Raw genomic sequence first — 22,952 nt, 5'->3', positions numbered from 1 at the left:
TACTAAAAAATTGTTAGAGCCAACAAATGAGTTCAGCAATGTTACAGGATATAAGATCAATACACAAACCAATTTATTTCTATACACGAGCAATGAACAATCAGAAAATGAAAGTAAGAAAATTTCATTTACAATAGCATCAAAAACAATAAAATACTTAGGAAAAAATTTAACAAAAAAGTGCAAGACGTACATTAAAAACTACAAACCATCATTAAAAGAAATGAAAGACATAAGTAAGTGGAAATATATCCCATGTTTACAAATTGGAAGACTTAAGATTGTTAAAATGGCAATATTCCCCAAATGGAACTACAGATTCAACACAATCCCTATCAAAATCCCAGCTAAATTTTTGGAGAAATTGACAAGCTGATATTAAAATTCATATGGAAATGCAATGGACCCAGAACAATCCTGCAGAAAAACAATCTTGAAGAAAAAGAATAAAATTGGAAGAATCACACTTCTCAATTTTAAAATTTACTACAAAGCTATAGTAATCAAGACATATACATCCATGAAATAGAATTGAGAGTCCAGAAATAAGCCCTCACGTTTACAATCTATTGATTTTTGACCAAGGTGCCCAGACTATTCAGTGGGGAAATAATAGTTTTTTCAACAAATGTTGCTGGGACAACTGGATATGCACACAAAAAAGAATGATGTTGGACCCCTTCCTCAAAACATACACAAAAATTAGCTCAAAATAGATTATAGACCTAAGTATAAGAGCTAAAATTATAAAGCTCTCAGTAGAAAATATAGGAGAAAATGTCCGTGACCTTGGGTTTGGCAAAGCCTTCTTAGATATGACACTAAAAGCACAAATGATAAAAGGAAACATAGGTAAGTTGTACTTCACCGAATTTAAAACCTTTTATGCTTCAAAGGACATTATTAAGAAAGTAAAAAGGCAACTCACAGAATTGGAGAAAATATTGGCAAATCTTACATCTGATAAGGATTTAGCATCTAGAATATATAAAGAACTCTTACAACTCAGTAATAAAAAGCCAACCTGATGAAAAATTGGGCAAAGGAGCTGAATAAATATTTGTCCAAAAATATACAAATGGCCAAAAAAGCACTTGAAAAGATGTGCAATATCATTAGCCATCAGAGAAATGCACATTAAAATCATAATGAGATACTACCTCACATCCACTAGGAGGGCTATAATAAAAAGACAGATAATAATAAGTGTTATCAGAGATGTAAAGAAATTGTGATCTTCACACACTGCAGTTCCTTTAAAGGTTAAACACAAGAGTTATCATATGACTTAGAAATTCTCCTAGGTATATATCCAAAAGAAATGCAAACGCATGTCCACCCAAAAACTTGTACTCAAGTATTCATGGTAGGTAAAAAGTGGAAACAACAAAGATATCCATTAACTGATAAATGGATAAATAAAATGTGGTATAGCCACACAATGGATTATCGTTTGACAATAAAAATGGAGTATATACTGGCAAATGCTCTAACATGGATGAACCTTGAAAACGTTATACTAAGTGAAACAAGCCATTCACAAAAAACCACATATTGTATGATTCTGTTTATATGAAATATCCAGAATAGATAAATCCATAGAAACAAAAGTAGATTCATGATTGACTTAGGGTGAGGGGTGGAGGTTAGGAAGAAATGGGCTCTGACTGCTAACGAGTAAGAATTGTGGGGGGAAATGATGAAAATGTTCTCAAATTGATTGCAGTGATGGTTGCACAACTCTGTGAATAAACTAAAACCACTGAGTTGTACAATTTAAATGGATGAATTCTATGGTATGTGAATTGTATCTCAATAGACCACGTATATATATATGTAAAGTCTATAGAGGGCTGCTGCTTCTACATCTGGTCATTGAACTGAAGTTGCTGCCAGGTCAGTAGCAGGGCCAGTAATTGAGAAGAAGAGCCGGACCTAAAACACAGGAAAGTGAGGACAAATGGGGACCCACTAGGATAAATTGGAATTGAGTAGAACAAACTAGCATCCATATCTGTCTGGCACCACCACCTTGGTAACGAGCATGTCCAGTACAAAGTGTCGGAGCCAAGAATATGCACACACACCAGTCCCAGCACTCAGAGAAGCTGAAGGAGCAGGATCTGGAAGAGCCACAAGCCCAGTTGCTACCCTTGCCAACAAATGCCTTTAGATTATAATGACTGTTGCTTCACTTCCACCATCCCAATATTACACAAATTTCTCTTGGTCCAATCCCAACCTGGAAATCCTAGAAATGAGGTTCCAGTTTGGCTAAGTTGACGCAGTATAAAGCCAACATATAAATGAGTGGCACTGCTCAATGGTTTGATAAAAATGATTTTCAAACACCATATGGCAGAACATTGTTAGTAGTTATTGTATATTCATCATGTTCTCTATGTTTCTCAGCCTTCTTTGCAATTAATGTGGGCCATATGGCTCCTTCTGGCTAATGGGCTGTGAGTGGAAATGGCATGTGTCACTTCTGGGTTGAGGCAGCCAAGGGCTGGTGTGCCTTATCTATCTCTCTCTTCCTCCACCATGAGAAACTTACAGGCCACTGGATGCAGATGGTGAAGCTACAGATGGAAGAGGGGTGCTTGATCTGCAATAGACTTTACATATATGATCAATAAAACTCAGTGTGTTGAGATAGTGAGATTTATGGCTTGTCTATTGCAGCAGTTAGTATTATTTACCCCAATTAATGCACCCATCTATACAGATAAGATATAAATATGCCTTCAAGGATAAAGATCATCTGCATCTCTAAGACTCATTTCATTCCTAATGACCCCAAGTTAGTACTCTTGTCGAGGATGGGCTTTCAGAGATAGTAAGAGGTCTATATTTCATTCATGGTTATGTAGGAACACTTCTCCCTCAGAATCCTGAACAAACCCTGTGGTCCAGTTGCCATTACTAAGGAAGAAATAGAACATGGGGTGGGGTGTAACTTTGGGCTTCATGAGCTTAAACACTGAAACTTGAGTGTAAGTGTGTGCAAGGACCATAAAGTCTCTTTTCAAATAGATCCTCTGGTGAGGTTTGTTATGTGATGCAGACGCTGTTGGTTGCCTACCCTACAGCCATACCCTGAACTCTTTATTTATCACCAGAAGAGCCTTGGTGTTCAGCCGAAGGTGACGCTTCCCTAGCCTCAGGAGGTAAAGCATGATTAGTCCAAGCTAGCCATAGTGAGTTTTCACTTTTACTTTTAAAAGTAAAAAACTTTTACTCTACTTTTACTCTAAAACATTTGAGTGTCTTATTGATTCCAAAGTTGCCATTTATTTCTTTTCTAAAATACTTTGGAATGTCAGTTAGATATGGCTGAAGTTATACAAATAATGCTGCACCAAAGCTTATGAAAGTGGAATGATACAAGAATGATGAGAGTACACAGTTCTACCTTATTTGGAAGGGTACTTAATGTCTTAAAGTTGTAGGGGAATTTGAAGAAATGAGTATTTTAACCATAGCCTTTGTCATGTGATTTGTAGATGTATATGTTTAGAAATGCTTTATGAAACTCTTATGTCTCAGTCTAGTTTAACTCATACCATCACATCACAAATAGGTGAGCTCCTTCTGCTTAGTATATGTCATTTGATTCTATACATATACAGTCATGTTCAGTTTGGACATAAGCACCTTTATGATAATTTTATTTCTGATTTTTAAGACACCTGGTATAATTAATCATTAACCTATTGGCAGACCCTGGAATAAGATGTTCCACATGATAAAATCCAAATGGAAACCTCCCACCTGGGGGACCCCAGTAGGATAGCTGGAGTAGATGAAACTGAGTTGTTTAGTCAACTCAAGTTGTTCAGACCACTGAGATAGATGAATATATTACAATTTAGATTAAAATTTATTTTTTTATACTGCCTTAAAACTCCAGCATCAAATCTATCCAAAAAGAATTTGTTATTATTGTTGTTCCTCTTATTTCAACACTAAACCAGGCCTTATTGAGTGTCTGTGTTAACAAATGGTCTGCCAGGAGACATGACATGCCCACAGATGTGCCTACAGGCTGACTACCTGACAAAGATAACAGGTACTGTAGAGAGATGTTCAGGGTACTGTGGGAACTAGGAAGAAGACGCATCTAACGCTGGCTGGAAGAGGTAGGGGAGACTTCATGAATGAGAAGAGAGTTGACCAAAGGCTTGAAGGATGAAAGCTGGAAGGATAAGGGCAGTAGGAATGGATAGAGGGAAAGATCCCCAAGATAGACTTGAGAGCATCAGGGGAGTTTCTCGCCAACCTTTTGCGTGGACCACTGAAATCACCTCCTGGATGGTCTCTTTACTCCATCCTAACTCCTCAAATCTGCAGTTGCTAGATAACTTTTTAACATCCAAGCATCATTTACAGCAGTATTTCCAAAGTGCTCCCTAGAGATGGCCACCAACAAAAATGGTTTTGGAAAGGCTATATACCTCTATGCTGCTTGGTGTGCAAAAGCTAGGATGTAAGAGCCAGGGGAGACATGTTTCTTGTTCATCACTGTATCCCCATTGTCAGCACACAGCTTCACATGGTGGGTGCTGAATAAATATTTTCTGATTGGATACCCTATTGAATGCTATTAAAATACTGAAGTGAAAAACCATTTAACTTTGGGATCCAGGACATATATCAAATGTATTTTTCACCTTTCATATAACTCTACCTATTGCGTGACAAAACTCTCTTTGGGAAGTGTTGGTTTTCAGCATAAAGCTAAGTTTCTTAGCATAGAAGACAATGACCTGCCAAAGACCTCTGATTTCCTGCCTTCCATTTGTTGCCTAAGCAACATCAAACTGCTTTCATTTCACACCCTGATTTTTATCCTCTCCAAACCTTTTCTCATGCTGCCGCTTTCCTGAAATTTCTTCAGTTTCTACTCTTTTTCCCTACGGTCCTCTGCTACCACCTTTCCCTCATCTCCACTGCACATACACATACCCTTTGCCTGCCTAACATCCGCTGTTTAAGACCCAGCCCTGGCTTCACTTCCTAAAAAGATCCAGGCTTGATGTTCTCACTGCATAACACCATCATTACACTCACCACATTGTATTATAATAATATTTTTAAAAGACAAGTCATTTAATAAAAGGACAGAAAATAAAGGGTAACTTACAAATATAATAGCTTTCATTATCTCTTACTCAGGCCTTTCACATATTTCAAATATTTTAACCTCTTGTCCAGTGTGGCAAAGACTCATTGTTCACCAAACCCATTTCCCTTTCCCCTTTCTTATGGCTGGGCTACATGTCCCATATCCTTTGCAGACAAATGTGGCCATGTGACAGAGTTCTGACCGATGTGAAATGGGAGGAAGTGTCCATGGGCCACGTCCACGCCTGGCCCGTAAAAAACCTTTCTTATGATCCATCTCTTTCTTTCTTTCCCCTGTTGCCATCTGAATGCTGATGGCCAAGGTGACCTTGGAAGCCACACATTAGAGATTGCAAAACTTTTTTTTTTTTTTTTTTTGTGAAGAGATCAGCCCTGTGCTAACATCCACCAATCCTCCTCTTTTTTTGCTGAGGAAGACGGCCCTGGGCTAACATCTGTGCCCATCTTCCTCCACTTTATATGGGACGCCGCCACAGCATGGCTTGCCAAGCAGTGCGTCGGTGCGCGCCCGGGATCCGAACCAGCGAACCCCGGGCCGCCGCAGCGGAGCGCGCGCACTTAACCACTTGCGCCACCGGGCCGCCCCGAGATTGCAAAACTTTTGTTAGCCTGGTTCCCTGAATAACTCTGCAGAGCAGAGTCCTCTATCACTGCCTATTAGACTTAATATGAGTGAGAAATAAACTTCTATTGTGTTATTGAGATTTGGTGGCTTATTTATTATGACATCTACTATTACCTTAAGGAATACATACTGTAGGAGTTTTGTTAAAATTCTTTCATTTCTAACCATTGCTTAGAAGCATTTGGAAGAAGTCTGAGAACCGATTTACCTCTCCAAGGAAACAAGTGTATTAGGACCCATCTGGGCTGACCAAAATTCAAACTTAAATCTGGGAAGTTTATGCCAGAAAATTAACTGAGTCAAAGATTCGATTCTTGATTTATTGAGCATCTCTGTGTGTTAGGCAGAGCATGATGGAAAAAAGTTTGTTACAAGATTTAGGCTGCAGTGACCATAGAAGTCAGAGAGAGAGAGAGATTATAAGCGAGGAACTTTTTGAGAGGACAAGTTCTTTATATATTAGCTATTCTAACCCTTTCTTTCTATTCGTGAACAAGTTCAGTTCTTGAGAGGTTAAATTGGTTTCCCATTGTCTTGGCTTTACCCTTCACTACCTGAGAAGTTAGCTAATAGGTCAGGGCAGCCCATGAAGAAAGCCACAGGCTTCCACAGGATGCACCCATACTGGGAAGTGAAGGATTCACAGAAAAGGCAGGATTGCTTGGAGGGGTCTAAATAGAGTCCCTAGGAGAGTGCCCAATGAATATCTGCTGTAGGAATGAGTGAATGAGAGAGAAAGCCAATATTGGGAAAGGTTGGGAGAGGAGGTGAGGGCCTTCCAGGACGGGAGGACCAGCATGGGCACTTAGTGGATGGAAACTAGAGGAGCAGGACTTTGCATTGACCTCTGGCTGGACCTCATGTGTTACCTACTTGGAGATGAGATGTACAGAGCCCGCTGGAATGGAATAGGCCTTCTATGGCAGTGTAAGCCAGATTTCCTCTTTCAGGTAGTGGTGAAAGAAAGGTGCCTTCAGTGGGATGACCCCTTATCAGAACTGCAAGGAGGAATGCAGGGCAGAAAGATTTGTAGGATCCTAGTATCCTACCTGGGATGACAGCTGGGGTGAAGGCTCTAAAGTCAATTGGACATAATTAAACTTTGGAACAAAGTGGCTGTCCTTCACCACCCTGCAATGATTGCATTCTTCCGATCTTATTTACAACCAGCTGGCTCACTTGAGAAACACAGAGATTTTATTAAGTTATCCTGATAAACCAGAGAAAACAAGGCGCTAATATCACTGGCTTAATATCACTGAGAATAACTACCATCTGCTATCTTCTTGATCACTTATAATGTGCCATGTGAGAACAGTGCTTATCCCTGAGGTGCTCAAAGCTTTTGTGGCCATGATCTTATTTACTTATGTGATATTCCTAAGAGTGGGTGGTGGATAGCTGTAATAGCATTAGAATTATCTTCACTTAATAAGAGGTACACAGGGCATTAAGCAACTTCCCCAAGATTATAAAGCAGGAAAAGGCAGGACTAGGTTGAATTTCTCAACTCCACAATTCCACAACTCCACAATTTCTCAACTTCAACTGGGGTTAAAGCAGAAAAGCTTGAAGTTAGATCTTTGAGACTGGACAGATTGGAACATATTTCAGAAATAAAATAGCCATGGGGCTGAATCTTTTTCCTTTCCAGGTGGGTACTGATAGCTGCAAACACTCCATGGGAAGGCTGACTACCATGTGCATGGACCTGTCCTGGGCCCTGGAAGGATCATTCGGGTAGTGTCTTTTATGGCTCCCATCCTCATGGGGCTCATGGGCTAATGGGGGGTTAAAATGTAATACAGAGTATAACATCTCAGGACTAGAGAGCAAGAAGTATCCAGTGGCAACACCTAATCAAGGGTATGGCAGTGTTAAAAAGCAAACAAGAAGTTTTATAAGTCATTTAATATTTATACATTTGTTCATTCATTCATTCATTCAACAAATACACATTGAGCACCTACTCTGTGCTGGCTGCTGTGCTAGGTCCAGGTGACACAGCGGTGACCAAGAGGCACCACCCCAGACCTCATGACACTCATGATCTATATGTGTGTTGTCCAATATAGTCATCACTAGCCACATGTGGCTATTCGCATTTAAACTTAATTAAATAAATTTAGAGATTTAGATCCTCAGTTGCACTAGCCACATTTCAAGTGCTCAATAATGATATGTGGCTGGTGGCTATCTTACTGGACACGACAGATATACAGCATTTCCATCATCACAGGAGGTTCTGTTGTTCTGAGATTGGTAAATTGTGGCCCACAGGCCAGATCTAACCCACCACCTGCTTTTGCAAATAAAGTTTTATTGGAACACAGCGACGCCCATTTGTTTATGTATTGTCTATGGCTGTTGTCATGCTATAATTGCAGAGTTGAGTAGTTTTGACAGAGACTGTATGGCCCACAGAGCTGAAAGTATTTACTATATGACCCTGTACAGAAAGAGTTTGCCAACGCCTGGTTAAGTGGAAATACATATGCAGAACAAATACTTACAAAAAGGGAAATGATAAATAAGTAAGGGTGCTGTGGAGTGGCTAGGACGGGGATGTGACCTTGTTCAGAAAAAGAAAAAGGCCTCCCTAAAGAAGATGGCGTTTAAAATGAGATGTGAATAGTTAGTAGGAGTTTACCAGGCAAAGTGTTCCCAAGAGAAGGAAGAGTCTGAGGAATTGCAGGAAGGGGTGAGGGTGTTTGGCTGGCAGGGATAGTGAGGGGGCAGACAGGCAAATGTCAGTTCCAGGAGAGGAATGCCATCCACTTTATCCATTGCTTGTGCTCCAGTGCCTAAAATGGCATCTGGTATGTAGTAGGTATCCAATAAATATTTGTTGAATGAGTAGGCTGGGAAGGTTATGCAGAGCTCATAAACCGAGTTTAGGATAGCAGTCTTAATCCTAGCAAGGGAAGACATTGACGAGTTTTAAGCAAATGGTGGCTTAAAAATCTGATTAAGATATATGTTTTCAAAAGGGCCCTTGCAAGGCCATGTGGACATTGGACCTTCAGGGAGCCCCCACATTCAATGATTCATAGCCGTTGATGGTTGTGTGGTTGGTAATTTTAACGTCTCTCCCGAATCCATTGTGAAAGATTTGATGAAGCAAACTTGTTTAGTTGATTCTGAAATTTTGAACTTATGATCAAAAATCAAAAGGAAAGTGTCTCCTAAACTGCATGAGAATGAACCAACACAGAGGTGTGCACTGTGGCATTTCTTTACCATGCCAGGCAGCCAGTGACTCATAGGTGAGTTATAACAGGGGTGGGGCTCCTGGAATCGCACAAAATGTGGTTCTGAGAGTCATTTGGCTGAGCTCAGTGGACCGAACTTGGATTACAAACAATGGTTTTTCTCTTTGAATCAAATTGAAACAATTTCTTCTTGCACCTTGATGATGCTGAACCGCTGTACCTGGGCCCCACCCAAAACTTCTGTTCCCTGAAGCTAGACCAAACAGTGCCTGACATTCAGCAACACTGAAGCCGAAAGAGGGAAACTTGCCAAGGATTCAGTTGTTTCTTCTATGTGTTTATTAGAATTTGTCTCATGGTTGCACACACCTATTCTCCTTGCTTCATCCCCCCTTTCTCTGCCTGTCACCTTATAAAATCACACACATTTTATCCATTTCAAGAGCAACCTAGGAACCTATAACCTGATTATCTTTTGCTTGCCTTTGAAGACAAAAATGTGTCCTTAAAGAGATAATGCTTCCTTGAATGTATACAGATTCCCAGGCTGAAATCTTTGGTTTTCATGGAAGGTAGCACAAGTCATTTTATTTTCTATGAAAACTTTTTGCTCTTTGGAAGAATAAGCATACTACCTCCAAACAACTACTTCACCAAGAATATGATACCACGATAATTTATTTCTTTGCTTCCAAAAAATCTGATAATATCCATGGTCATAGCTATAATTACCTGATTAATTTTTCTTATCATGTGCCATGTAATGTAGAAAAAAAGTAACTTCTCCCAGAGCAAGGCTAGTTTTGACTAGTTTTTACCCATACTCCTGAATCAACCAGCTTAGTGGATCCAGGCATTTTGTTTTTTAGCTATCATAGTTTCTGAGCCCCAAGTAATGGATGGGTACAAGGCATGAGTCATCTGATTGCTATAAAGATTGATATTACCCTTAAGAAAAGAAAACTGAAGTCTGTAACCTATTTCAGCCTTGAGTAATTTTCTCAGGCCACCATGTGGAGTGCTTCTGTTTCTCACTCTAGGTACCCGATTCATTGGTCTTGCTAAGAATTGGACCAATGAGAAGCATGGCCTCTTAGAGAAAATGCCAGCCCCTCTTGCATAAACTAACAAACAAATTCCTGAGGTACATCAGTTGTGGGATTTTCCCAAGTGCTCAAATTATTTGCATGGAGTGGCAAAAAGTGTTAGGGCCAAGAGCTCCTACGGGGCTTGTTTTTGGTTCTATGACGTGAAAGGCAGTGTTGTGTGGCGGAGCTAGAAACTGGCAGTGGACAGAAGTGTGTCTTGCTCTGGATCAGCCATTTTGAGATCTTGGGCAAGTGATGGCACCTATTTGAGTCTCAGTTGCCTCTAGAGAAATGTGTCACTAAGATCTAGAAAATGAGATAACATGCTTCTCTGAGATTTCAGATTAGTTCTGCCATTATTATTCAAGTGTTTGAGAAGATCCTGGAACCTAGTTTCTTTAGGACTAGTTATCAGAGTAGGTGACTGAGAAACACACCATGTTGCAAGAGCCCAAGAGTTCCTACATGTCATCAGTGTCATTGCTTCGGGCAAGCTTAGTAAAGGAATCAAGAAGTGACTTGATTCATGTTCCCCTGCTGGATCTGAAGCAAGCATTCATGATGTCACGTGTTTGAAAATGGAGTTGAAGCTGAACAAGGGCACAGAAGAAGGTAATTCTGGGGAATACACACACTATATAACATAAGGATGTGAAGACAAAGGTAAATGATTTTTAAATAAAGATTTATTGGAAGTTGTGCCATGTAAAATCACTTTGCTGCCTGGCTATGGAAATCTAAGGGAAAAATTAACATATTTCAAGGTTTTTAGAATCTCATGGATTTTTTTTTTTTTTTTGGTGAGGAAGATTGGCCCTGAGCTAACATCTGTGCCCATCTTCCTCTATTTTGTATGTGGGATGCTGCCACAGCATGGCTTGAGGAGTGGTGCATAGATCTATGCCTGGAATCCGAACCTGTGAACCCCGGGCTGATGAAGCGGAGCATGCAAACTTAACCACTATGCCACTGGGCTGGCCCTTGGGGTTTTTTTTTTTTTTAATTACTAAGACTGATTCCCAAAGCTGCTCTTCTGAGTAAGTGTAATAACCAAAATAGCACTTTTTTTTTCTTGCTGTGAATTAAACTACTGAAGGACAAAGGCCCTGATTTTTTCACTTCATACCTATTCTTGTGAGGAGCAGTTGATGGTGTTGTATGCACTGAATAAGAGCTTAATAAACAGCCCTCGATAAATAGCCCTATTGTAGCCAGTTCTTTGAGACATCCCTGAACTTAGAGTCAGAATGTCTGGAATTGTTGTCCAGCTCTGTCCCCATCATCCATGTGGCTTTGATCTCTTTACTTTTCCAAGCTCTGGTTGTTTCATCCCTAAAATGGGTCAATAGCAGTAGTTCGATCTACTTCACAGCATTGCTGTGAAGGTCCAGTGAGATCCTGGCTATAAGGATCATTGTACAGATATAAGGATCTTTGTAGTTGATGCTAAAGGTTAAAGGGGCAAAGAATTGGTTAAGTTTTTAAGAAATCGTTGTCTTAATTTTGTGTTCCCAGAAGCAGATCCTGAGTAAAGGATTCAAATGAAAGTTGTTTATTTAGAAGGTGACCCCAGGAAGCACTGGTAGAGGAGGGGGGATGAGATAGGGAAGAGAAGGAAACCAGTGAAGGGTGTGCCATCAGGCCATTTACTACTGTGGGCAACTGGAGCTCGCTTCCACTGGGGACTCTGAGAGACAGTGTGAACATGCCTCAGCGTTTTCCACCTGAGGGGTGAGAGAATGTGAGTGTTTATCCTCCTGCTCCCATTAGTCAATGGTTGAGGGCTGCTCCTAGGGTTTTGATTCTCTGGCACTTCTGACCTGTTGCACACTAGAGCAGAACAGTCTTCAGGGGGCCAGGGAAAGTCCTCAGGCAAAGGACACGGAAGCTGGCCTTGGGAAGTAAGGCTGTGTCCACGGAAATAGTAAGAGCTGAGAGGGGAAGTAAACATGGAACCAATAGCATCTGCTATTGTCATCCTGATTTCATAATTGCACCACCTTTCCGCCTAATCTTCATCTCTCCATATTATTATTCTGTAATATTCAGTTTGTTTTCATTTGAAGACTTGTTGGTCTTTTACTCAAGTATTTTTGTCACTGTATGTTACAGGCAGTGACAATATGCAATCCAATTTGCAAACTTTCATCATAATTTGGTACTGTTTCACCAAAGAAAGGCTAGGGATAGAAACAAGGGATATTCCTGCAAGGGCCAACATTAATAACAGCTCACAGTTATGGGGAATTTCTTCTGGTTGTTGGCACTGTTCTATGTCTTTGCATGCGCTACCATATTTATTTCTTAGAACAACCCTATCGGGCAGGCGCTACTATTAACCCCATTTTCCAGCTGGAGAAACTGAGGCGCAGAGAAATTATTCCACTTGCTCAGGGTCACAGAGTTACCAACGTGGAGCTGGAATTCAAGCCTAGGTAGTGCCAAGGGGAAGCTCTGCTCCCAACTTCTACATGATGATTCAGTTTATTAGGGCAATGTGGCTGTGGGGTGTGGTAACAGGTTATGTGATATTAAGAGTCAGAAAATCCTGGTTCCACTACTTTACAGCCATGTGGGTGACTGCTTTCTTTAAACCTCAGATCCTTATATGTGAAATTTGAAAGCCTATTGTGAGGATTAACAATAGCAGAAAGAGCAAACACATAGTAGGTCCTCATGCGTGGTAGCAATCATTAACTCTAATTAATATTAATTCCTCTGACATAGTGTTCTAAGATATGTGAAAAAGGAAGCTCTCTACATATGGCTCTTATTTGGGGAAATAGAAAAGGAAGTGCTTTTACTTCTTACATGAGAAAAATGCAATTTTGCAATATTAATCTTGAAATCGAGGCTAAAGAATTTGCAATAGCAGTTACCACTTTGAGTCATCAAATATGGTGGTCCCTGGCTGTTTGCTTTAACAGGTTGGAGGTTTCCAAAAAATTACAGCTTCCCAGAAAGGGCCATGGTCTAGGTATCAAGAGACTGGGCGGGGGGGGGTCTTACACTGGTGTGACCTTGAATGTCCTTACTTAGTTTTGCTGAGCCTCGTTCCTCCATGTGTAAGAAGACAGGGGATGGAGTGGAATTGTAAGAATTTATAAACTAAGTTTCCTTCCTGCTAGCTGGATTATACTAAAGACAAAAAAAAAAACAAAAAAACGAAAATGGCTCTCGATTCCTTTGGAGTTGAATGTGTACAATAGGGGAGTTTCTCTAGTGAGACAGCCTCTCTTGAGCCCTTCCTTTACCTCATTAGGCGCCAATTTAATTATTACTCAGTTCTTTTGTCCAGAGATTAAACTCTCCAATTTTAAGTTAACAGTCTTATAATATCTTTCCACAGTCAAAACTATATTATGAAACTTTTTCCGATAAGAACAATCAAAAGGTAATGTAGGTCAAAATTCATTGAAGGATATACTTCAGATTTGTGCATTTCATTATATGTAACTTTTGCCTTAAAGGAAGAAAAAAAATAACTATAGGAAAATTTTGAAGTCTGGTTAATGATATGCATGTGGAAGAGTTGAAGGGTGAAGTGTATTGATTCTACAACTGTCTTTGAAATGCATAAAACATGGATTCATGGATGGATAAGAGGATAGATAGATGTGATAAAACAAATATAGTAAAATGTTAATTGTAGAATCTAGGTGGTAGGTATATGTATACTCATTGTAGAACTCTTAATTTTTCTGTAAATTTATAAATATTCACAATAAAACGTTTAAGGAAAAAGCATTTTTTTCTAGTGATAGAAACACAGGGGCCGTCCTGGTGGCACAGTGGTTAAGTTTGTGTTCTCCGCTTTGGCGGCCCGGGCTTTTCGGATTCGGATCCTGGGCGCGGACATAGGCACCGCTCATTAAGCCATGTTGTGGCAGCTTCCCGTTAGCAAAATAGAGGAAGATTGGCACGGATGTTAGCTCAGCGACAATCTTCCTCAAGCAAAAAGAGGAAGATTGGCAACAGATGTTAGCTTAGGGCCACTCTTCCTCACCAAAAAACCCCCAAAAACACAGACACTAGGGCCAGCCTGCACTATTAACCAGAAGTTTAATCTTAGGCAAATTTACTTAACTTTTGTTGGATCAGTTGACTCATCGAAAAAAATGGGCTAGTAACAGCGTCAAACTCATCAGGTTGTTGTGAGGATCAAACGAGGTAGTACTTGCAAAGATCTTAGGATGTAGTGTGATGCAAAAGTTGATTAAATGAAATTTTAAAAATCATCTCATTTACAGGGTCATTGGTGGGAAACCAGATTATACTGACTTTTCTTGGACATTCAACCCTGAGAATGCAGAATTTTATTAAAACCGGATGACAGACCTATACACCCTGAAGTATTAGTCATTTTACCTCTAATCCAGGTATATTTCATCTCCTGCTAAGAGGTAATGGAATCATCAGGATGAATTAATAACATTTAATTTCTATTTTCATTTCTTTCAGAAAGTTTCACTTGCTTAAAGCTTGTTCCCTGACCTCAGGCTTGAGGTATACATAATATCTGCATGTCAGTATAAAAGCCTGTAGCCACCTGGCCACACAAAATAATCTAGTAAGTTAGTGATTTTTAAGAAGAGAGCAGTGAAGAGTAGTCATGTTCTCCAACAAAGGTTAGGAAACCTGTGAATTAGTTAATAAGAGATTATACACTTCGAAGTCTATAAAGAAGCCTGTGTATCATATGAGTGGGGCCTTTCCAGTCTTTTAAAGAACTAGGCATGTGGACAGAAAGTGGCAATTTAAATAACAAACACAACAAGCTGGAATTAGAGTTCTTACAAACAATAGATTAGTGAAAACAGGTGGTCTTTGTTCATTCCACAAATATTATTGAGCACCTACTATGTACAGGCTCTGGTCTAGGTGCTGGGGATTCAGCATTGAATAAGAGAGAAATACTGCCCACATGGAGCTCACATTCTAGAGGCAGAGACAGACAACTGATAGGAAACAGATTAATGTGTGTGTTTATATGTGTGTGTGTGTAGATGGTGTTAAGTACTAAAGAAAACAAGCAGAAAAGGGTGGGAGGAAGGGAGCAGGTTTGCAATTTTAGATAGAATTGTGAGCTTATATCTCACAAAGAAGGTAGCGTTTTAGTAAGGACTTGAAAGGAGGGAGGGCAGAGGCATATGGGTATCTGGGAAGAGCAAATGGGAGAGGAAGTGCGAATGTCTTCAGAGAGGAGGATGCATGGCTTGCTTGCTCTAGTGTGGCAGGGCTCCTTGCTCTAAAAGGAGCTGGAGATGAGTCACAGAGGACCAACCCATGGGGCCTTATGGCCATTGTAAGGATTTTGGCTTTTACTCTGAGTGAAATGGGAGCCATGGGAAGGATTTGAACAGAAGAGTGACATCTTGATTTCATTTCAACAGGATCATTCTGGCTGCTGTGTTGAGAACAGTCTTGCTAGTGGTGGAGGGGAGGGCGGGGGTGGAAGTGGGATATGGTAATTTAAAAATAACTCCACGAATTCTTTGATAGTCTTCCCATTGACAGGTGGGATGGTCCCTTCCTCTTGAACCTAGTAGGCTTCTCTGTGACCACTTCATCCTATAGAGTAGGGTGGAAGTGAAGCTGATCTCTGATGCTAGCTTATAAAAGGCCATGAGATTTCTACTTCATTTACTAGAAACTTCTCTTGGAGCCCTCCCTGCTGGAGAAGCCACATGTGGCAATCCAGTCCACAGTCCTGGCTTGTCAGGACTGGTTTTTCAGCCATTCCAGCCTGGATGCCAGACATGGGAGTGAGGAAGCCATCTCGGAGGCAGATCCTCCTGACCCAGCTGTTCCAGGCCCAGCCAATTGAGTCATCCCAGCTGAGGTCCCAGTTATCATGGAATAGAGAAGAACTGCCCGTCCTGCGTCTTTTCTGAATTCCTGACCAGCAGAATCCATGAGCATAATAAAATGGTTGCTGTTTATTTGTCACCATGTGTTGGGATGGTTTGATATGCCACAATAGATAACGGGGACACAGGGAGAAGAGATGGGGCTCCTGCAACAATCCAGGTGAGAGATACTGTGGCTGAGACCAGAGTGGTTGCTGTGGGGGAGGTGAGGAGTGATCGGATTCTGGACATACTGTGAAGGTAGGGTCATGAATTTCTTGACTGATTGAATGTAGCATGAAAGAGAAAAGTCATGAATGATGCCCAGGTTTTTGGTTTGAGCCACTGGAAGGACAGAGCTGTCATTTACTGAGATGGGAAAGACTATAAGGGGGGCAGGCTTGGGGACAGAGGGAGGGAGTATCAGGAGCTCAGTTTGGACATGTTAAATTGGAGATGCCTTTTGATTACCCAAGTGGAAAGATGAAGTAGGCAGTTGGAAATGACATATGTCTATATAGAAACACGTATGTCACATGTATGTGTATATATACATGCACACATGCCACCTGCCACCAGGAATTGTACTGAACACTCTTGGAATAGCAGTAGAAAATAACCAGATGGCTGCAGGCTAGCTTTAATAGATACAGCTATCATTTAATGAGTATCTACTGTATGTGTGGTAGTTATTGGGAGCCTCACAAATGCTATCTCATTGATTATTCACCATTGCCTTGTGAGGTAGGGATTAGAGACATGAAGCTACCTGCCCAATGGGGTACAGCTAGTAAGGGGCAGAGCTGGGACTCAAACTCAGTTCCATCTGTTGTTGAGTTAGTGATCTTGCTGCTATCATTCTTCCTTAAGTGGTTCCCTGGGAAATCCTGAGGGGTGCTGGGGTGTAAACAGCCACCAGAAAAGAAATATCTTTCCGGGAAGTTCATTTTTACTCAAGGTTTTAAAAGTAGTTTTATAGTAAAAAAAATATATATGAATTATTATAGAATAGGATGAAAAATTCTAATATAAATTTTTTAATGTGGGCTTGTTGCCTGAGTCGCTTTCAGTTAGTGTGTGGTTTTCTCTCCTCGTTGGATCAATTTATGAGTCCCTTACCATATCTTCTCTGGACAGGTCGATTTGCTGGTTTTTCTGGTTGGGTTGTGAGAGCAGATGTAGCCTAATTAATAAAGACATTCCAGAGCTGAGGTTCGTCACTTGGGGATCTGAGAAAGTCAGGGAATACATGGACTCTCTACATGGACAATTTTGTGATTACGGACATATCATTTTTCTATAGATAATATCTCTCAGCTTCTCAAAGGACCCTTGACCCACATGGCAGAGAAAGAACAGTCACATATAACTTGTAGATAACAGCATAATCATGATTTGCACATTGCCCTTTTCTTGGGCAACTTTTGAAGGCCCAGTTATACCATATCTAGAGAACAATAATGATGACCAAGCTTTATGAATGCGTTGTCTAATAAAAGGTTTGTGTGTCACTTCCTGTGAAGTCTGAGAGATTAAGTTTGGCCAGTAAAGTATTGTCCATTCCATAACATTCCGATGAACACTTTGGCACCTAATATTTGAAATGATGTGGTTGGTCATAGCTGTTCTTCAATCGTGCATATTCCAGGATCAAGTGTGAATATAACAATTCAGGAAAATGAGGATGTAAGACTCATCTATTGCTTTTTAAAAATATAAAGGAATTCTAAATTAAGAGGAGCCAAAGTCCCTGAACCATTCTTCCTAAATGTCTATGAGAAAATAGCACTCTGTCTGTGACCTCTTATTTTTCTCATTCTAGTTGCCTACAGTTCAGAGATTCCAGATTTGTGGCTTGTAGCAACGTGTTCTTGGAATCTACACTATTTGAATTTTTAAAGATTAGATGCCAATACTTAAAAATCAGGAGATTCTCTCCCCCTAACACCCCATTTGGATTTCCAGCTTCTTTTGAAAATCATAGGATCCGTCAACACAGGACATGTTTTTCCCTTGTGGCGACAAAGAGCTTTGTTCAGGTAAACCCATCCTTACCACTCCTTATTGTCCCTCACCAGGCCCTGCCAGCCTTCTAGGCATTTGCAATCTCAACCTCTGCTATAATCAAATAATCTCCAATGTGGCAAAACTCTTGAGTGGAACAGGATTCAGATGGCACTGTGATGGATAAAGTAGATTATGGAGAACAATTTTGAATAATTCTCTGAGCTATGCTTATAGTATTTTTTTTTCCCCAAATGTTTAATCTAAATTGTGAATTGCCTGGCCAACATCTTTGTTTATAATATGGTGGCAATGGCTCCTTCTCACATGAATTTATAGATTGGTATACTTTAAAATTCCAGTAAAGCTACATTAATTCAGGCCAACTGAGACAAAGGTGACAATACTTAGTAAAAAGATTAAGTGTGTTTCAAAATAAATGTAGTGGATTCCTTGCAAGTAACTAGGTTAACATCAATTTACCTCTAACAGTAGAGAAAGATTTTCTAGGAAACTTTAACAAATAGATAAAATTAATTTATAATTGGTAGTATTAAATATACTTAAAAGCATGTATTCTTTTAATTAACAAAACATCTGCACCTGAACACACACACTCTCCAAGCCAACTATTTCTTCATGGATAATGCAATGAATTACAAACCCCCTGAATAATTACACTTCAGATTTGGAAGCATTCAAATGATTCTGCTTTTGTATTGGTGAGTTCATTGTATTTGGCTATACCAGCCAGATACTTATCATAAGCATACAGTCCTTATACCAAACACAAAACAAAACAAAATGAAAGTGTACGGCTGAGGAAAAGGCATCTTTGCCAAAGGTGGAAAGCAAATGCATGGCCAAAACAAACTCTTCCCTCAAACTGCAAATGCCAGCACTGAAAAGGGTTGTGGTGAGATTGCAGAATGACTTTTCTAGGCATTTTAAAGAAATAGAATAGACACGGGTTCACTTATTTATTGCTGCTTAACAAACCACCACCACACTTCAAACAAGTATCATTTGTTTGCTCAAGAATCTGTAACTTGGGCAGGGCTCAGTGGGGACAACTCATCTATACGCCAAGATGTCATCAATTGGAGCAGACAGACCCCAGGGCTGGAGGATTTGTTCCTAGGATAGCTCACTCACACAGTTTACAAGGTGATGCTGCATCTCAGGTAGGAGCGCAGCAAGGATACTTGGTTTCTCTCTACTTGGGCTTCTCTTCAGGGCTGCTTGGGCTTCTTTCAAGCTTGGTGGCTGGGTTCTAAGGGTGAGTGTTCCAAGAGGACTGTGTTCAAGCTACAAGGTTTTTGGTCAAGACTCAATTTGGTAAAAGTCCTCAAAGGAAAATGGACCAAAACCAGTGACTGAAGATTATGACAGTAAAGACAACTTCATCCACATCATAGAGGGGAAAACAGGCCCTTGTGTTCCCTCCACTAACATCTCAGCAGGGTTTCTTCTTTCTGGAAAATATTTTTTAAGCCATAATTGAGGCTCTCAGTGGAAGCCAATTTCAACTTAGTAACTCTTAAATATATCTAAGCCAACAGATTCTGGATGGCCCTTCAGAAAGAGCTGTCAGAAAGACAGCAGCAAGTCCTGATATTCCCTGATGCTCTTAGGGAAACCTCAATGTCCAAAGATGTTTAGAGTCTTGCAGGAGTACTTAGTAATGAACCTTTAGGATTCTGGTTCTCATCCTTACTTTGGAGTGGTTGTAACCATCTAGCTAAGTTTCTAACCTCAGACACTAGAAGGTGGTTTCAAAACCAAGATAAAGAGAGGAAAGAACGGCTTTGGGCGCATCTCTGCTCACATGAGAACCCTCAGAGTCAGAAAGGTCCAGAGGGCGAGTAGGTGAGTGGCCAGCGTTACAGGCACGTCAGGGCAAGGAGCATCTTGTGTGGTAGTGGTCTGAATCAGCAGCAATGTAGAGATGGTGGATATTATTTCAACTGCCCTCATGCAAATGATGGGAGTTGAGTGCTTTCTCTTTACATTGCATTAGGTTTAAATACTCAGCTGGAAGAGGCCAGACCTGAGGTTTTTGGTAGACTCTTCCAAGGCTAGCATAATGCCTTTTGTTAAAAGGGGAACAAATTTTAGGGACCACAGCCTGTTCACACACAACCCAGGCTCCAGAGCACCACCCCCACCTCTTCCAGCTGGACACACAAATTTAATACACTGAGTGGTGGACTGGGCCCAGCCAGCCAGCCCCTCCTGTTCTGTGATGTTAGAACGATCTGACCTTCCCCTGGGCGGATGCTGGTTCTCCAGGGATGGATAAGTGATGGAGGACTGCAGGGGATCCTTGCCCAACTTCTCATTTCCCAACAGTGAAACTACCTGTTGGCTATGCTAGTTTGCCCCTGAAGCTGATCAGGTCACCCCTGCTGCTCAGAGCAGAGGGCCAGGGCATCATGTGGGAAGTTGGGAACTGTCTTTTTACGAGTACCTCGTAGACCCTGGCTCCCTCTTTGAAAAAGCTGACAACATTTTTTGAGTTCCTCCACTGCCTCAGTACATCCCATCAAACATTCTGTCACAGTGGAAGCCAAAAAAAAAAAAAAAAAGTATCAAATGGGAAAACAATTAAAAGTCTGTTTCCTGTGTGTAGCATGTAACAATAAGCCACCCTCTTCTGAAGTGTCTTAGAAAGGAATGCCTGTGATGTCAAGTTTCAAAGAAAGACTCTGGCCCAAAATCAAGCTGAAAGTTATGACAATGCTCCACTAAACACCGGAAAGAATTCGCCTTTCAGCCTGAGAGGCATTTCTCATGTACTGGGGGAAAATGCCGTCTCCACCACATAACCTCGGGGACGTTTACTTTCACTTCCTCTTTTTCTTATGAGGCACGATGAATGTAGCCTGTTGTCATTTCTGATGGACTGAACTTTAGCTGAGAAATGTGGGCCTTCACAACTCTGCTCCCCAAAATGCTTGAGGGAAAATGAAAGTCTAGTAGGTATGTTTCTATTTTAGGGGTTTAAAGCTCTTGGGTTTATGTGTGTCCTCTCTTGTATAGAGAAGAAATTCTCTCCTTAACCCACACCCAAACTTTCTGGTAGCCGAGTATTTGAAATTAGCTGAAGTGAAGAGTCAAATCACATAAAACACTTCGTAAACAGGACTGTCAGTTAGGACAGCTTCAAACAGCTTTACAAAGCAACATTGAAACGTTCAGTTCCTTCAGTGTAAGGGGGAGGAATTGCCTCTTACCTGGGCTTCTTTCACTGTCCCATTCTGTGTGCAGTTTCCACTTTGCGAGCCGTCACTCTGTTTCCAGTGATTGTGAAGACTCCCATTGCACACAGCACCACCTCCAGAATTAGCCATTTGTGAGAAATGATGGAAGCCGGCAGATTTTCCTACAGTGGTTCTTGGCAAGCTTTTGTTTTGAAGTTGGTGAGGGAATGGGATAAAGCACTCTGGGCTGAGCCCTTGGAGGAATCCTACCAATCAGGCTTTTCCAGAAGAAGAGCAACAGCCTATCTTTTGGGCAGATCTTTGAAAATAAAAACAAATGGTTACTTTTATATTCTTCAATTCAGAATGTGGCCTCCATGGCAAGAAACCTGCTCCTGAAAGCATAGAGGAGATTGCCCATGCAGGCTCCTTGTGTGGACTGAGGACACCAAGAGACTGCAAAGCCCAGTGGCAAACGACGAGGAGGCGGGCCTGGAGGTGGAGGATCTTTTAAAGACACACACACATGCACAGCACACTCACATGGAGTCTTCTATGTACAGTCAGTTCCGAATTTACGTCTATCTGCCACCCCCTCCCTCTTGCATCTAATTACATTTTTTTGATTGTAAACGGAGCTCAAAGTCAACATTTCTTTTTGCAGTAAAATAACATTCACAAGTGGTTGCCAGGAACTAGAGGGTGGAGAGAAAGGAAAGTTACTATTTAATGGGCACACAGTTTCAGTTGGAGAAGATAAAAAATGTTTTGGCACTGGACGGTGGTGATGGTTGCACAACAATGTGAATTGCATAACAATGTGAATGTACTTAATGCCACTGTACTGTACACTTAAAAATAGTGAAAATGGTAAATTTTATGTAATGCATATTTTACCATAATACAAAAATGACAAAGCAAAATGGTATTCAGAATTCATCTGATGTTAAAACCAGTGATAAAATGAGAGGTACTAACTCAGCTAGAATTCCAGTAAGACAGAAGTCCAGGACACATAATACTTAGTTTCTCATCATGGCTATATTACCTTTATCAAGTGACCTTGAAGGGGCCATTTTCTCTCTTTATGCCTCATTTTCTCCACCTATAAAGTGAGACAAAATATTTTTTGTGGGCCAATGTCTGGTGGAGTAGTAGGAAAACAAAAGTGTGGCCTGGGTGTGTTACTGACACAGGTGTTGAAGGCAGATGGCGACTGCAGCATCCCAGTTCTGAACACTTCTGGTTTACTCATTAACTCTTATTCTCTCGATGCACCAGAGTTCTGTCTTCTATCACCATCAATTGACATTGTGGTGACATGGTTTGTTGGATAGTGTCAATCATTTACAGCCTATTGAGTCCTCCCAAGCCCACCCTCATGGTTCTTCTGAATTGAGAATTCTTTAACATCAGGTGTTTAGAAAAGAAATCCATTTATTGGGTCAATGGACAAAAACAAACAAACCAAGAAAAAACAAACACAAAAGACAAAAATGCCTCCTGTTGTCAGAGCCTCATTTCTTGGTTCTCAGCTTTGAGGAGAGTTTGTTTCCCCTCCAGAAAGATGTGGCTTACAGAGGAGGTGATGATAACGCTTCTCCTAATCATGATTCGCATGTGAGGGTTGCCATTTTTTCCTGTCCCACAGCAAGCTGAGGGAATAAGATAAGGTCTTGGGCCAAATGATGGGATGGAGTTAATATCAAGTGTGCCCACCCCTTTGTGTGTCAGGCTCAGAATTTTTATTGCATCTCTCTCAACCTTTGTCATCAGAGCAGAACTAGCTTTTCACTGGTTTCTCTCTTCCACGGCTATTATAC

The 22,952-nt window shown here is 40.7% G+C and overlaps 1 protein-coding gene across 1 annotated transcript in view; it reads right to left on the bottom strand.

Moving 5' to 3' along the window:
• SPTLC3 (serine palmitoyltransferase long chain base subunit 3) overlaps positions 1-21,555 on the bottom strand; it is a 147,831-nt gene extending 126,276 nt beyond the window's left edge. Inside the window, exon 1 of the mRNA XM_058563224.1 lies at positions 21,163-21,555. Coding sequence (XP_058419207.1) covers positions 21,163-21,279 — 117 coding nt within the window. The 5' untranslated portion in view covers positions 21,280-21,555. The remainder of the gene's footprint in view (positions 1-21,162) is intronic.
• Positions 21,556-22,952: the final 1,397 nt, after the last annotated feature.

The sequence above is a fragment of the Diceros bicornis genome, chromosome 19, assembly GCF_020826845.1.
Source record: "Diceros bicornis minor isolate mBicDic1 chromosome 19, mDicBic1.mat.cur, whole genome shotgun sequence".
Lineage (NCBI taxonomy): Eukaryota > Metazoa > Chordata > Mammalia > Perissodactyla > Rhinocerotidae > Diceros > Diceros bicornis.
This window is presented reverse-complemented; position numbering and strand designations above follow the sequence as displayed.